At 41.8% G+C, this 14520-nt stretch overlaps 1 protein-coding gene across 3 annotated transcripts in view; it reads right to left on the minus strand.

Annotated features, from left to right (window-relative positions):
- Positions 1-467: 467 nt before the first annotated feature.
- Positions 468-14520, minus strand: part of CHN1 (chimerin 1) — a 46741-nt gene continuing 32688 nt past the window's right edge. For 2 of the 3 annotated variants that reach the window (XM_009996165.1, XM_009996164.1), the window contains 5 exons: positions 7229-7402; positions 6442-6519; positions 5145-5282; positions 4100-4205; positions 468-1404 (listed from right to left, as the gene is read on the minus strand). In XM_009996165.1, coding sequence (XP_009994467.1) covers positions 1233-1404; positions 4100-4205; positions 5145-5282; positions 6442-6519; positions 7229-7402 — 668 coding nt within the window. In that variant the 3' untranslated portion in view covers positions 468-1232. The remainder of the gene's footprint in view (positions 1405-4099; positions 4206-5144; positions 5283-6441; positions 6520-7228; positions 7403-14520) is intronic. The other variant, XM_009996166.1, reaches the window with a different exon arrangement.

Here is a 14520-nt window from a genome sequence, read left to right on the forward strand (position 1 = left end):
CAGAAATTGTATACAAGTTTTTGTCATCTTCCTCTCACACGAAAGAAACGTGCTTGCAGGAGGGCAGCCAAAGCACCTGCACCAGCGCTGAACAACTTAAGTGCAAAGCAGGAGTTTGGTGATGTATTTGCAGTCAAAATTCGGAGGTGTTTCCATCTACTCTGGGCAGCTACAACTGTGTGCATATAGGTAATTGTAACAATATATATATACAATATGAAGTAGATGGCTCAAAAATTAGGGACAGCTTGGACAACAAAGAAATTTTCAAACTAAAAGTAATTTTTGAGATCTTAGCAAAGTGTCAGGCTCCAAAGTATTTGGATGATAATGGTCTTAATAAAATCAGTAAAATTAATAAAATCACTTCTTTTGAGTCACAAGTTGTTCAGGTTAAAGTGCCAATGTAAAAAATGGAACAAACAGTATTTTTTAAACATTTGTTAAGTAAAAAAAATAGCTTAATATTAGAGTTCTAAAAGCAAAATTTAATAAATTAATAAATGCATGCCAGATAAAAATACAAAAGTACAATTGAAATAGCAATAATAATAATAAAGGAACACTGCTCAGCATTGCAGATTCCACTGCAATCACCATAAACATCATGGAGAATTTCTTAAAGTAACATTTAAAATACACATTTTGTTTCTGTTAAAAATGAATTCCTATATGATGAAAAAAACTGAAAGAAACCCAAGAAGAAATCAGCCCCCAAAGTAGCAGAGAATGATATGAAATGTCAGTAAACTGCCAGAGGCTCTTTTTCACGTAAGTTGGCCTTCTTTTTTAGTATCAGAAACCAATTACATAGAACATAAAAGCAAATTCACAACAGGTTTACACGGAGAAACATGCTGAATTACAATCACAAACTATCCAGAACAAAGATGCTGCATCAGTTCAGTTGTCTTCTTTATGGAATGAGTCTCACCAGAACAGGGAGAACAGGGAGCAAATCATGCAATAGTTTTAACCTTTTTGTTTATTATTTTAACATGATAAACACCCAGGATTACTAGTACTGGAAAGTATGTGTTAACCTTTTTCAACATCAGCTGAATGGCACTATAGAAATGACAAAGAGCTCCTTCATTTTTTATCCTGAATACATCGAAAGCTCTAGCAAATATGGAATTCAGCGACAACAGCCATTAAATTACTTTAAAATATTCCTTCATTCACAGAACACTGTTGCTTCCTTTTTTTTAATTACAAAACCCCTAAAATATTCAAAATAAAATGTCTTCATTTTTTATAAGCATCTCCACCACAAGTCTCTGATAACGGATGTCGTTCAACGCAGCCATCGCATCCAGCTCCGGTGCTCTCATAAGAGTTGGTCCAAAGACAATGCCCAGATTCTCTGCACTCATCAGATTTTCCTTTTCATGGAGCGTTACTCTGTAAAAAAAGGACAGTGTTTCTCACATTCCTTCTGTGTCAAACAATTCCCGTATATGCACGAAAACCAGGGAAACTGGACAGAAATGTTTGCCTTTCCCCCCAAGCCTAGGAGAAGCCGCTGTTTCCAGCAGGATAGATATGGAGGCTTTGGGTGAAACACTCAGAGGTTAGTGAGCACAAATGCTGTGGGGGTTAGTGGTGAGTCAGATGTCTCTGTCCTGTTCCCACACACACAGACCGTGTTTACTCGCCGGAAGGGTCAGTGCTCCTCGGCGAGGGAGGGGTCTGAGGGGTGAATTCAGATGAGTCAGAACTGATTCTGCTTCTGCTCTTTACAGTGACACCATTCGGAGGCCATTGCCATGGGGAGCAGATGGTGTTTGTTATATTAGCAGTTTTATTGTCATGAGAGCCACGCTATTGTGCCCACGCAGGTGGGATTCTGCCCAGACCCCTGGTGGCACAGCTCCAGGTGGTCACACTGCTCCTTTCTTGTGCGTGCAACAGTAAAGGGGTGAAGCACAAAATGGGAATTCCCTGCCTTCAGGCACTACAGCCATGCTAAGCTGGATGCCTGGTTCCTCTTCAAGACAAACTATGTCCTGTGGTGTGTACTAAAAAAAAGTGAAATCATCACTCTGGGGGGGCTTTGAAACCACCAGGGTCTCACTGTAAGCTCATGCAGAGAGCAGACTGAGCAGGTCATTAAACCTGTGCTCTGACAGGCCCACATGCACCTTCCCTCTCTGGGGGTCCCTAGCAGCTGCCAGACAGTGGAGCCCCCAGCTCAAGGAAGCCTCTGGCGCCTGGTTCCCATCTTCAGGAGAGGAGGAGACAGGGAAGCCACGTTCTGCTGCTCCACAGGAACCTGCCCCGTGCAAAGCTGTGGGCTGAGGCCCTGCTGCTGGGCAGGTGTGCAGGCCACAGGAAAGTAATTTGCCCAAGAATTGCACCTACAGGAGATGCATCCTCTGCCAGGGCTACTGCAGAAACACATTTGCTCAGTAAATGCCGGAAGGGTGCTTGCTGCCAACCATGGTGGTCTCAGGGGCCATGGGATGGTATTTCTTATTCAGAGGCAGCTTGTGCTCTCCTGGGCTGCTCTGCCTCTGCATGGAGAATGTAGGGTCTGGCATGGAGGGTGGGAGCAGGACATCCTGGCTGGGGTACCCTGATGCCTATCACTACTGCCCACTGCAACAGGCACAGAGGCAAAAATATGCCCTGAAGCCTGAGTTTCTGCCTTGTTTATCCTGGTGAATTGCCTCACTGAAGGAAACACTATGGTTTAAAGAATCCAGAAGGATTCTCAGAAACAACAAAGTATCTAGGGACAGCACCAGAGTCTGTCTAAATTATTTCTTTTTTTTCACTACTGTGGCGTCTTACATTGCACAAACAAATCCTTTGATATAAAAAAAAATTAAAAATTCTATATTTTTCTTCCTTTTTCTCACTTCTGCCTTAATTTTTATCTTAAAACAAGTCACACTGATGTTTCCACACTGCTGTGTCTTCAGTCTATAATTTTTCCAGAAAAAGAAACTGTGTCTGACTACAAGAATTCAGCAGCAAAACTACAGCCTGTTGAACCCCACAGCTCTTTTTCTCAAATGTATCAGAAGGAAATTTAAAAACGAGTGAATTTTGTCACCCTTCTACCTTATCATACACCTATACCAAAAATACCATGTGCAAAAGCAATTTGCTAACTAGAGCAGCAACAGCTACTCATGAACAGGGTAAGGAATAATTAACTTCACAAACAGTAAGGTGTTTTTTTGTTCCCATGTCTCTTATCCCTGTGTCTGTTCTAAAACATCCATTAGAAATGTCATTGAAAGAAATGGACAAATCAGGCAGAAACCCTGTAGTTGAATTTTGCCTGAGGCACTCAGCAGTGTCAACATGTTCCTACTTGTAGAAGAACTATAAAAGAAAAAAAGCAGAAGAGAGCTTACAATATTTTTCTAAGGAAAGGGAATGATTCTTAAATATTGACAATAAATTCATGTTACTTGAGAAACTAAAATTGATACCCTAACATGATACATTGATTCTTTCCTTACTTCCCTAAAAGAAACAGAACCCCTGCTGTTGCACTGGATATTTATCTGTCAGTCTCTCTTCAACAATTTTTCAGCCTACTGATCAACTTCAATCATGTCTTGGGGAGCAGGAGAAACCTCAGACAGATTTTATGCTCCTACAGTTCTGAGAATGCAGCAGGTGGAACGAGGGGCTCCACACTGATGAGGAATGGTTGGCAGACCTCACCAGACACATGGCTGGAAGGCCAATTAACACTGTGCCTAAAATCAGTGTCAGCTCCAGCCTAGCACCTGCCATCTTTTTAAGGGAGTCAGGGATGACCAGGGTAGATGAGACTTAGCAGAAAAAGACACCTGTCTATAGCCAATTAGATGTATTAGTTCTTTGCCCAGGCAGTGACTTACTAATCCCAGAAGTACAAATGACTTTTTTACCATATTCACTATAACCTTAAACATAGAGCAAATTTCTTAGGCAGATAATTCTTGTGCTTCAAAACTGTGGGGTCTTTTACTTATTCCCTTTAAGTGCTTTGCAAGTGCTTTCAGTCAGATAAACCCCAGGATTTGGTAGGCCTTGCCTACGTGGCCTTTGCTAAAAATTAGTTTGGCTGAGAGTTCCTTCCAGCCAGTCCACCTACCTCTTGAGATGTGCCATGAGGTACCGCAACGTTTCACAGTGCGCAGGCGGCAGCAGTTTCAGCGCCTCATGGAGAATTTCCAGCTGTTCATCCGGGTCGGTGGTTTCTGGAACACAGATGTTCAACCGTTACCACACGTACAGCCAGAATCCACACACACTATCCGCTGGTTTACTGATTTCCAAAATCTGTCCAAACCTCAGAGTGGAAGATTTGCCTGTCCCAAGAGGTGCTCTGAGCACCATCAGTGTGTGACTGGGTTTGGACAAAGAAAACTCCCCAAAGCAAATTGAACTCCACTGAAAGATTCCCTGAAGCCTACTAAAAAAAATTCCCCTGGCAATCCTCACTGACTGGACTAGTTTTGCACAAATAATGTACAGGTGCAACTCTGGGACAGCAGAAAGTACTGGGAACTTTGCCATAGGCGTCCTTGGCTGTGTCCATACTACTTGGAAAGAGCCTTCTCCAGAGAAGCTGTAAGGCCAGCATCCAGCCCTTGTTTTCTACCCAGAGCTACCTCACACCTTTCCAGGTGTGGCTGCTGTGACTGCTACATTGCAGAGAAGCTTCAGGCAGCCAGGATGTGTGGGAGAGATGTGCCAGCTGGGCTGACTGCAGCGTTTGCAGACTCACTCTCTGCAAGGCCAGCCTTGAAGGTGGCTTTAGGATGTGTGCTTATCAGCTTTCAAAAATGCTCAAAATGGACACCTCTAGAGGCTAATGACTTTATATCTTATATATAAACATCTTCACAAATCACCTTTTTTTGGGCAGCATAAAACCAACAGACTTAAAATGTCATTGTCTAATACCAGGGGTTCATGCAAGACACACAAAATGATGCAATCCACAAGGTATGATGAAAAGGAAGTGTTCCTGGTGACAAAGGTTAAGAAAAATGTAACCACGATCACACAGCACCACATGGCCATGTAGTAATGTGCAGTGCACGTTCACTCCTGCAATCCTTACTAAATAGGGCATGCAGGGTAAGAGCTGATGGGGCAGAATAAAAACCAGGAGGAAATTGTGTTGCACTTACTTGCAGACTCTATAAACTTTGGGTAGGCATCATATGTGATGAGTGGAATTGGCAAATCCCTGAAGTACAGTTTAAGTGCACCAGTGATAATATTGATATCTTCATACATATTCACAGAAATATCAGCTTTTTCCCCATCTGTGTGGAGAAGGCACTGACATTAAAGCCTTGGAAATGTAAACAGATGTAAAAGAGCATTCAAAAGAAAAACAGTAACTTACTTAAGTAAACATTATTAAAAAGGACAGAACTACAGATTTTGGCTTTTATAAGCAAAATAGAGAGGTACTGGGCGATGAAATTCATAATTTCAGGGTCAAAACCTCAAGCATTTTAGAAAGAAACCTATCCTTTCTTCATATTAAATTGATTACAAAAAAATGCACGTTTTTTGTTTTTTTTTTTTTTTTTGTAAAAAACCTGCCTGCCTGATCTAGCGGTATCTATCTTGTAGAAATGTGTGGAAGTTTAGCTATTTCTGAACATATTGCGATGCCAAACAACACATTTTTCAGCACTGAATGAGAAATCAGGGGAGCCTGGGAAAAAAAGTGAAAGAAGGAAAACCAACTTAGTCCACAGCCTCCTAATTTTATAGGAAAAACATGTGTTCACCATTTAGCTACAGCATATTACCTACTCCTGACCACAGTGGACACAGATCCAGATTTTGACTTCTCCAGCACATCCCACCCTGTTAATGCTGCAGAGGAGGCAGATGTTGTTTGAATAGTTCAGGAGAAACAGGAGAGTTTCCAGCATGAATTTTGGCCTTGATTTCTACTGTGACAGGGGGGACTGCAGCTGGAAAGCCTTTAATTTCCCCACTGCCTTTTCTCAGAGAGAAAAGTTTGTTCTCACTGACCTTCTTTTCTACTGTAATAATTCTAACTTTGTCTGCAGCACTGTATTCCCCTTATTATTTTCGAGCTTTCATCCAGAAAGATGGATTTAAGTTGCACAACCATCTTGCAGCACTCGCCCTCTATCCCTTCCCCTGCCCCCAGCAGTTTTACTTGCAAACTAGGGCAGTAGTTCAGAAAGCTTTGTCCTTTCCTATGCACAGCATCACTGAAGCACAGATACTGATGGAAGGAGAAAAGTAGATGTTGGTAATAAAGGCCAAAGTGAAGCTGATAGGCTTTTCTGCCGGGGAGGTTCCCGTTCCGCGAGCGCTGCCGCCGGACGCCTCCAGCTCCCCGACGCAGCCAAGCATGAGACAGACAGAGGCTGTGCAGAAAAATGGTGTGTATTTAATAGATCAGCACAACGTTCCAGCATGCAGGGAAGCCTGTACCTCTGTCAAATGCCATTTTGACATCTTCAATAAGATCACTAAATCCTGAGACTCTGTATAGTCCTTCAGAATTAAGACCTGCAATGAACATTTTAACAAGATTTAAATTAGTCTTTAATTTTACAGTTTTCTTCCACCCAGTTCTTTCTTTGCCAAGTTCTTCATTTAAGGCAGAAAAAGCAGCTATGTTTTAAAAGCCTTATCAGGCTTTCTTTCAGAATGAAAATTTAACCTGGCCTTTTAACCCTGACCCTTGCATTAGCTCCCTTGTTACATCAGCACTAAATTATATTTAAGAAAATTACTTCAGAGCTGAAGGAACATATTAAACCAATTACAAACAATTTAAAAATTACCAAGATTAGCATACATGATGTTCAGTCATTATTTCAGAATGCAAACAAAGACTCTAATTCTAGAAAAAGATACTTAGTGTCTGCTAGGGGAACTAGCAAGAGGAAACATCAATATAAACTGCCTTTGTTTTAGCACATTCACTTAATTTTTAAAATAAAAATCTTACTGGAAAGATAGGTGCCAATATATAACTATAAAGCAGTAATTGTCCATTAAGCAATTTCTAGCAGAATCTATAAAAATTATAAATGGGTATGAACCATGAAAAAATGCAAGGTATAATATTAGGTGTGCAGAGTAATTGGCAGCCATAAAATGTCTTGCGCAAATCTGTTTTGAGCAATCAGACATTCAGCAGAAACCCAGATGACCCAGATCAATCTAAACGGATTATCAGTAAAGCAACAAAAGGCCATTAACTCCACCTTACCTCTAGATTCAATTTCCCTAATGCACATATCTACTACCATTGGTCTCTTAGTGAAGTGTGCTTTTACTAGTGTTGTAAGGTCACAGCTGTACACTTTCTTGACATGCTTCAGGTCTGGCTTGCAGTCATTTGGGACCATCTTGGAACACTGCTTGTGCACATTTAAACCACAATCTGAGAGAGAAATGAAAATACGATTACGCCAACGTTTGGTAAAAATGTTTCCTGAGGTCAGTACTGCAGAGCACACGTGGCTCCTGCAGGATCTGACCTGATCTTGCAACTACTACTTCCGTGAGACCTCTTTGCCATCAAATGTGTGAGGGAGGGACAGACCTCAAGCAGGACAGAATTTCTACCCAAGACATTTCTTCTACCCCTATAGGATTTAACACAAAGAGACAAATTTCCCATAGGGTTTTTCAAATCAGGATCTAAGGGTCAATTATGTTCCCCAGCACTACTACAAATGTTGCTATCACAACCTAAACTTTTTTCCCAAGTTGCTGTGGATTTCCTAACACAGCTTTAATGTAGTGCTTAACTGTGGCACTTAAGGACACCTCTTGGGGGAGATGAAGATAGGGACTGGGTCTCAGAAGACCACAACCCCTCTGCAACATGCATTGGGAAAGAAGCCCCAAGACCTGAACCACCCCAGTGACCCTTAAACACCTGGCAGGTATGACAGCCCACACTTGCTAAGACATGGTTGTCATTTTGTGCTGCGAGCCCCACGTTAGGCAAAGCCACACACCACCATACCCACCACCCTGCAAATAAGCAGTACCATCAGGGGTATGACAGGGGCCCACCCTGGCCAGCCTCATGGCTTGCCTGGACCCACAGCCCTCTTCTGGGCTTGCTCCAGAAGCTGCAGGTCCCAGCTGGTTCTCTTGAGCCCCAGATGCTGGCAGGCTCAACCACTGTCCCTCCAGGCACGGAGAACTTAAGTTTGGTCACCCTGGTTCCCTCAGTGTTTGCTCAGCTGCCTCGTTTGTGACAGAGAGGTAACCGTAACAGCCAAAGCACTTACTTTCACCCAAGCACTTATTTAAATTCTGCAATTAATCAAGCGCTCCAAGACCGTCACTGGAAGGCTCATGACCTCTTCATGCACAGCACTAACCCTAACCCCACTGGTGGTTCTGAGGTGTGAAGCGAAGAAACTCTCACCAGGCAGTGCAGGTGAAAGGAGCTCCACCCACGCTTTACAGACCTAACTTTGAAAACCAGGTCCCTCTGTGCTTTAAATAGGGAATCCAAACTAATTGGAAACGTGACCTGAACCTTTTAGTGACTCAGTGCTTCAGCTGTAATATGGGAAGGAGAAGCTGTTCTTGCCTCCTCTGGGTCTTCTAGAAACAAAATCATTAAATGTTTGTGGAAATGCAGAGGAAAAATGACTCATTTTCAGTGTAAGGTGTGAACACCGTGCCCTTAAGACCAGCACTTTTAGCCAAGAGGAAAAATGCCAACAAGTGCTAATAAGCAAGTACCATCCATTCTGCTTTCAGAATAAAGATGAAATTGCGGAGTAAAAAAAAGCAGTCAAATAATTAAGAGGAAATGTCTTAACACACACTGAGAAGGGAAACAAACTAAGAGCACATACAAAACCTTACTTCTTGATTTCCATTATTTTGAAACCTTAACTTTTCAATAATAGTATTTACAAATGTAAATATTATTATTCTATATAGAATGTGAAAAATTGCTGCAAGAAGCACCTATTCCAAAATGTGTGAAATGCTCTAGTATGTTTGTCAAAAATGATGCCTACTAGACTGGACTGGCAGCATCTCACTCATGAGGACTCATGGGTGATTCTTTGAGCACAAATTAGCTGCTTCACACAGACAGCAATATAGCTCAGAGTTATGTTTCCAGGAATCCAAGAATAATTAAGACTAAAATATATAAAAAAAGGAAAAAACATGCTTCCAAGTGTCTTGACTTAATTATCACATACACTGAGATCATCCTAATTGTATTTATATACAAGAAGGTTTAGTTTCTTTAAAACAGCTAATTTACGGAGGTGTTTTCAGTTTTAAATCCTTGCTTCTGAAAATAATTGTGTTATTGCTAATCCCATAGATTCAAATAGGCTTTGGATCTAACCTTATTAATACCAGAATAATAATTACAGATGCAAAAGTCAACTTTTCTCCTCTCTCGTTTGTTCTTCATTTGCATTTGATTAGATTTTCTATACCAGCCCACTGCTTAAGGGCTTACAAACACTCCTGAGAAACAGTGAAACCTAGAAATATTTCAGATACTTAATGCTGAGAAAATGCATGAGCACTACGTTCAGCATTACTGGGCTGTGCAGTATCCTTCTAATAATCAAGGCTCTGTGCCTCTCATGTAAGCATAGGAGGCCACCTTACTTGAGCCATTCTGCATCAGTAAACACTTCTAGGAGATTTCACGGAATTTTCAATAGAAAAATTGTATTGTTTTCTATTAAAGAGGCTGAAACTCACCAACATGGTGCTTCCTACCAGGTGGGCCCCTCTCCCCAGCTAAACAATACTTCACGAGAGACAGAAGAGCTATATCTCAGTCACTAGCCTCTGGTTCAGCTGGTAACTTAGGGGATGAAGGATGATGCCTTGTCAACTCCAACAAGTTAAAAAGCATAATGGCAGGAGGTCAGTCCCCTTCTCCACAGAGCACTGGGAACATGCCAGCCTCATAACTACACTTAGCCTGCTTGTTTTAGTGGTAAAAGGCAGGAATTGCATATTATTAAATAAAAACACCCCCTGCTCTCATTGCAGGTGCTTCATGAAAGCTTCAAATCCCTTTATTTCAGAATCAACTAGCAAGGAACAAGAAAGCCAAGGCATGAATCTCTCTGTGTGCTGCCATTTGGTGAAGGACCACTTGCCTTGTTCACATATGAGCTTCATCATTTGGCTTAATTTGTGCATTAAGACCAAGAGGATTAATTCAATTTCAAATGTAGGGTCTATTTACTTTTGGTTGTATCAAAATAAATCCAGAATAGCTAAGCCGGTATCAGCAGCTTTATTCCAGATCTAAATTAAGCAGGAGCCTTATCCATTTCTTACAGAAGTTCATCAGAGGTTACCTGCTGTCTGGATATATCAATTGGAGGGGAGCTAAAAGAAAAATCCCCCTAAAGCATCGTATCTGCTGATAAATCCTGTAATAATACAGGATATATTTAAAAGATGTAGTCATGAACCCCCATAGGTTAACAGTAAAACTTTTGCTGACTTCAGTTAATCAGAGTTTCAACTTATGCAGAGATGATTTCTCAGGACTAGAATTGTAAGTCATACTTACCATTCCTTTTTACAGTGCTATCAAACTGTGGCCATCTTTCACATATACCAAATATGAAAGAAAAAAAAATGCAGTAATAAATTCAAGAGTTTATAGGAAGTTTGGAAATTTATGAAAAAAAGAGAGTAATTTTAGCTGACAGGTTTAAAAGTCTGTGATAAGCTGCCTTGACTTTAATAGCATATTGATCTAGGAGTTCACATGGGCTGTGACATTATTTCTAAGAGAGGTGTTGAATTTAAAACTAGCCTGACAATACTTTCTTATGATGCCTAGAAGAAGGTTTGGTAATGTTTGAGAAACAGCTAATATTAGTCCATTGGGCTGAAAGAACAAATAACATGTTCATAGGAATGCATGAGCAGAGCCAAATGATGTACATGCATTAATAGCACCCCATGAGCACGCATGAAAAACATTTGCAGTGACTAAAATGTACTTAGCTGTCACTTTTTGTTACACTGCAGATTTGACTCTAGTCAGTTTAGATTTCCTTTGGCTTATGATCTACTGGCCAACATGGCTGCTGAGCATGCTCTGTTTGAACGATACCATATGCTGCCTTCGTCATTCTAATTACAGTTTTCAATTAACCCGAAGAAAATGTATGCATTTTGTCACGTGAAGGAACAGCTTTAAGAGTGAAAGGTAGATTTACATTGTCTGCAAAAAGTTCTCAAAGGCTCTTCAGAGGCTGATGGTAAATGTGGGAGGGCGAAAAGTGTGGAGTTGAGGTGTTGGCGCTTGGGTGGGTCCACTGTGGTACCCACCAGCCAAGGTAGCACCCTCACCTTTGGCAGCTGACGTGTGAAGATGACAGGTTCTACACAAGCACAAAATATCAGCATCATTACTTTTGCAAGGGTGAAAAGGTTAGAAATCAATCAATCATGAGCTAGTAGATTTCCTTTAATAATTTAATGCTCTTTTCTGTAGCAGAGAAAGCAATGTTTTCTGTTTCTCTGGATGCAGTGTGTGTGAACAAGCACATTAATGTAGCAACCCTGCTGGCCTTGTCTGCTGCACTTTGTGCTTCCAAGCACAAGGCAGGGCTTGCCATGAAGGTCTGCCCTGCTCCAGCCCAGGAGGCAACACTGGAACTGCTACATGGTTTTTCATACATGACATCTGTTAATGTGCAATGCACATCTGAAAGCAACCCTTGGTCCAACCAGAGCCTTAAGCTACCTTACGAAGCAGTGCCATGGCAAATGCACCTTCCAAACACACATGCATGCTCCCCCAAATCTGCCATCATCCATACTACTACATCATGCACTACAGGGTACAGTATTCTTTAGGAAGGAATTCCTAGAGGACAGCTAGTTACTTGGCAATAAACTTACCTGATACTACAGAAAAATCTTATGAATTAGAAAGAAAAAAATCCCTATCAAACAAGCCAATTCCCTCTTATCCCAAATTAAAAGAATACATATGCCTGTGCCTGCAAAAGCTGGCTGGAAAACACAGGTGAAATGTTCTTGCAGCAGAACAGGTTTGGTGGTGACAGCTAGATTTTATGGAAGTTATGAAAGATCACAGTTTGTTCAAAAACTTCCCTGGCTTCCTGCCACAGCACCTGCCTCCCTCCTCAACAACTCCCCTGATAGGCCACTGGCTTGCTCAAGGCTTCCAGGTCTGTGTGGGCTTAGAGATAAAGCTGCTTTTAGGACTTGCAGTTTCAATAATATATATAGCTCCAGAATAGCTTCCCCATGGGAACAGCTCTGAGGCAAGACTCCGCTGACTGATTAGCATTTCAAAATTCTGGAGCTCATTCCTTGCAGGAATACCACCAGATCCTGAACTGGTGGAACAGCCTGTTGGACAGCACAGATCTCCTCTAACAGCATCACCACCTGCCTGAGGTGGGCATGGACTGCTCTCCAAACAGTCCCCTTCCCATAGCACCGACCAGCTGTGCTTTGCTCTTGTTCCCTTTGTGGGCTGTCTGTGCCTTACATGCTCAGGGAAAAGAGCAGAATCAAGATGCCCATCTCAGAAGAAGCTTGGATGTGTTTTTAAGGTACAGGTGTGGGCAGAATAGGAGCTTATAGTGACCAAGGCATGCAGAATACCTTGACAGCGGGCAACAAGATGGGCATGCCTTGCCTTCTCTTTGCTGAGTTACTATCACAGAAGCATCAGCCATTCTTAAAAGCTCTAAAAGTGTGAGTACTGTGCCAGCACAACTAGTGCCTGAGGACAGGCAGTCTCCTTTGTGGTACCCTCGTCTTTACGCACCAGTGGAGCAACATAGGGCTATCCAGCATCAGGGATTTAATAGCAAGACAAACCAAAATAGCAAAGGAAGTGGGGCAGCTGTATGTTTTTCAGCTGCTAGAGAAGGCAACAGATGAACTGGGGAATTTAAACACTTAAACAGTAATTCACAGAACAACCCTGCTTTGAAACTGTACTTTAACTTTTCTGAAAATGGGCTCCTGGGGCTTCCTGCATTCAGGGCTGGCAACAACATTGCTTGGGCTCAGCCAGTGGCAGCTGGTTGCCTCCACACTGATGGTTCAGCTGCAAGTTTATTTCCATCAGTTCTGCAGACAGAAGTTACCTGCTCTGGGGAGAGCAAGAGAGGCAACATCTGCAACATGGGTGGCAGGCTGAGATAGTTCAGAGCAGATCTAGCAAGGCAGCAGAAATGGTGCTTCATGCAAAACCTCAGAGGATGCTGCTGCCTGGTGCTAAAAGGAGCAGCCCAAAACACTCTCCAAAGCATCCAGTGAAAAAAGAGGCATCCAGTGAAACAAGGCCAAAGGTACACAGAAGGGAGAATATCATAAAGTAATTTAAAGATTTCTGATAGGCTGGAGAAGTAGAAAGGACACAGAAGCTTCGTAAGTCTACTTGTCTACAAGTCTACTCATGTAGTACACTAACAACATCATTAATGCCACACTCTAGTCTCCAAGAACACAAACTATCCTCCATTAATGCTACTGGGTGTTACATGTTTGTATCATTCATAAAATAAAGTCCCTAGCACATGTCTGCAGATTTTCTTTGGATATTGTTGCAGTTTCTCTCCTGAACACATTCTGGGCAATGGGATGAGCCCTACGAGCACAGAGGAGCCTTTCTTAGGAGGAAAGTAATAAAGAATATGCTTTTTTCAGTTAATGTACTGGATTCTGAGCTGGGCTAAACACATCTTCATTAGCTTCTGCTGAGTTTCAATGTTTACATAAACTGGTGGCATTATAATTTCAAACACTTCTTCAGTAATTTCTACTTATGGCACAAAAGCCTGCAGGAAAACACACTGGAGACAGAGCACGCCATCAGAAAAGGCAGATTCCCTGCATACAGATAAGTCTTCATCTCACAAAAATTTTAAGAGCCTGTGGCTAGGAAGGCCTTCCTTTGTGGAAGGAAAATATGTGCTCCTCTTTCTTTGTCTGCCATAAAACCCAAACAAGGATAACCTAGGGAGAATCCATCTTCCAGGCGTTAATCATACAGGACTGTGCCCAGCAAGATACTGACCTCAGTCAAGGCTGTATTTTGGCAGGGAGGGACATGTTCAGTCCTGCAAAAAAGCACGAGTCAAGGCAGTTCACGTTGCTAAGACATCCTTATTGGTTGCCACGGTATGGGTACTGTTACAAATGCTTAGTTCTGGTTTATTATTTTTCAAAGGATTGGTTTGTGTAACATAAACTAATCTATCAGTCATTAAAAATAAGCTCTGCTTTTTCCTTGGGCTCCTCCTCCTTTCTGAAATGGGTGACATCTTTTAAACTTATCACTTCTGTACAGTAAATGGAGTCCTCTGGAGATGTGCAACTGCTTGCCATAAAGAGCAAATGTTTTAAGAAGTATAAAATCACACATGATCAGTGCAGTTTTGCCCATAGGTATTTTCAATAAAATGATTATGCAGACCACCAAACAGATTTTGTGGATTTCCCTGGAGTGGCATTGAACCCCATTTGAATGCAAGTGGGCTGCCT

Source organism: Chaetura pelagica, unplaced genomic scaffold (assembly GCF_000747805.2).
Source record: "Chaetura pelagica isolate M959 unplaced genomic scaffold, ChaPel_1.0 scaffold3, whole genome shotgun sequence".
NCBI lineage: Eukaryota > Metazoa > Chordata > Aves > Apodiformes > Apodidae > Chaetura > Chaetura pelagica.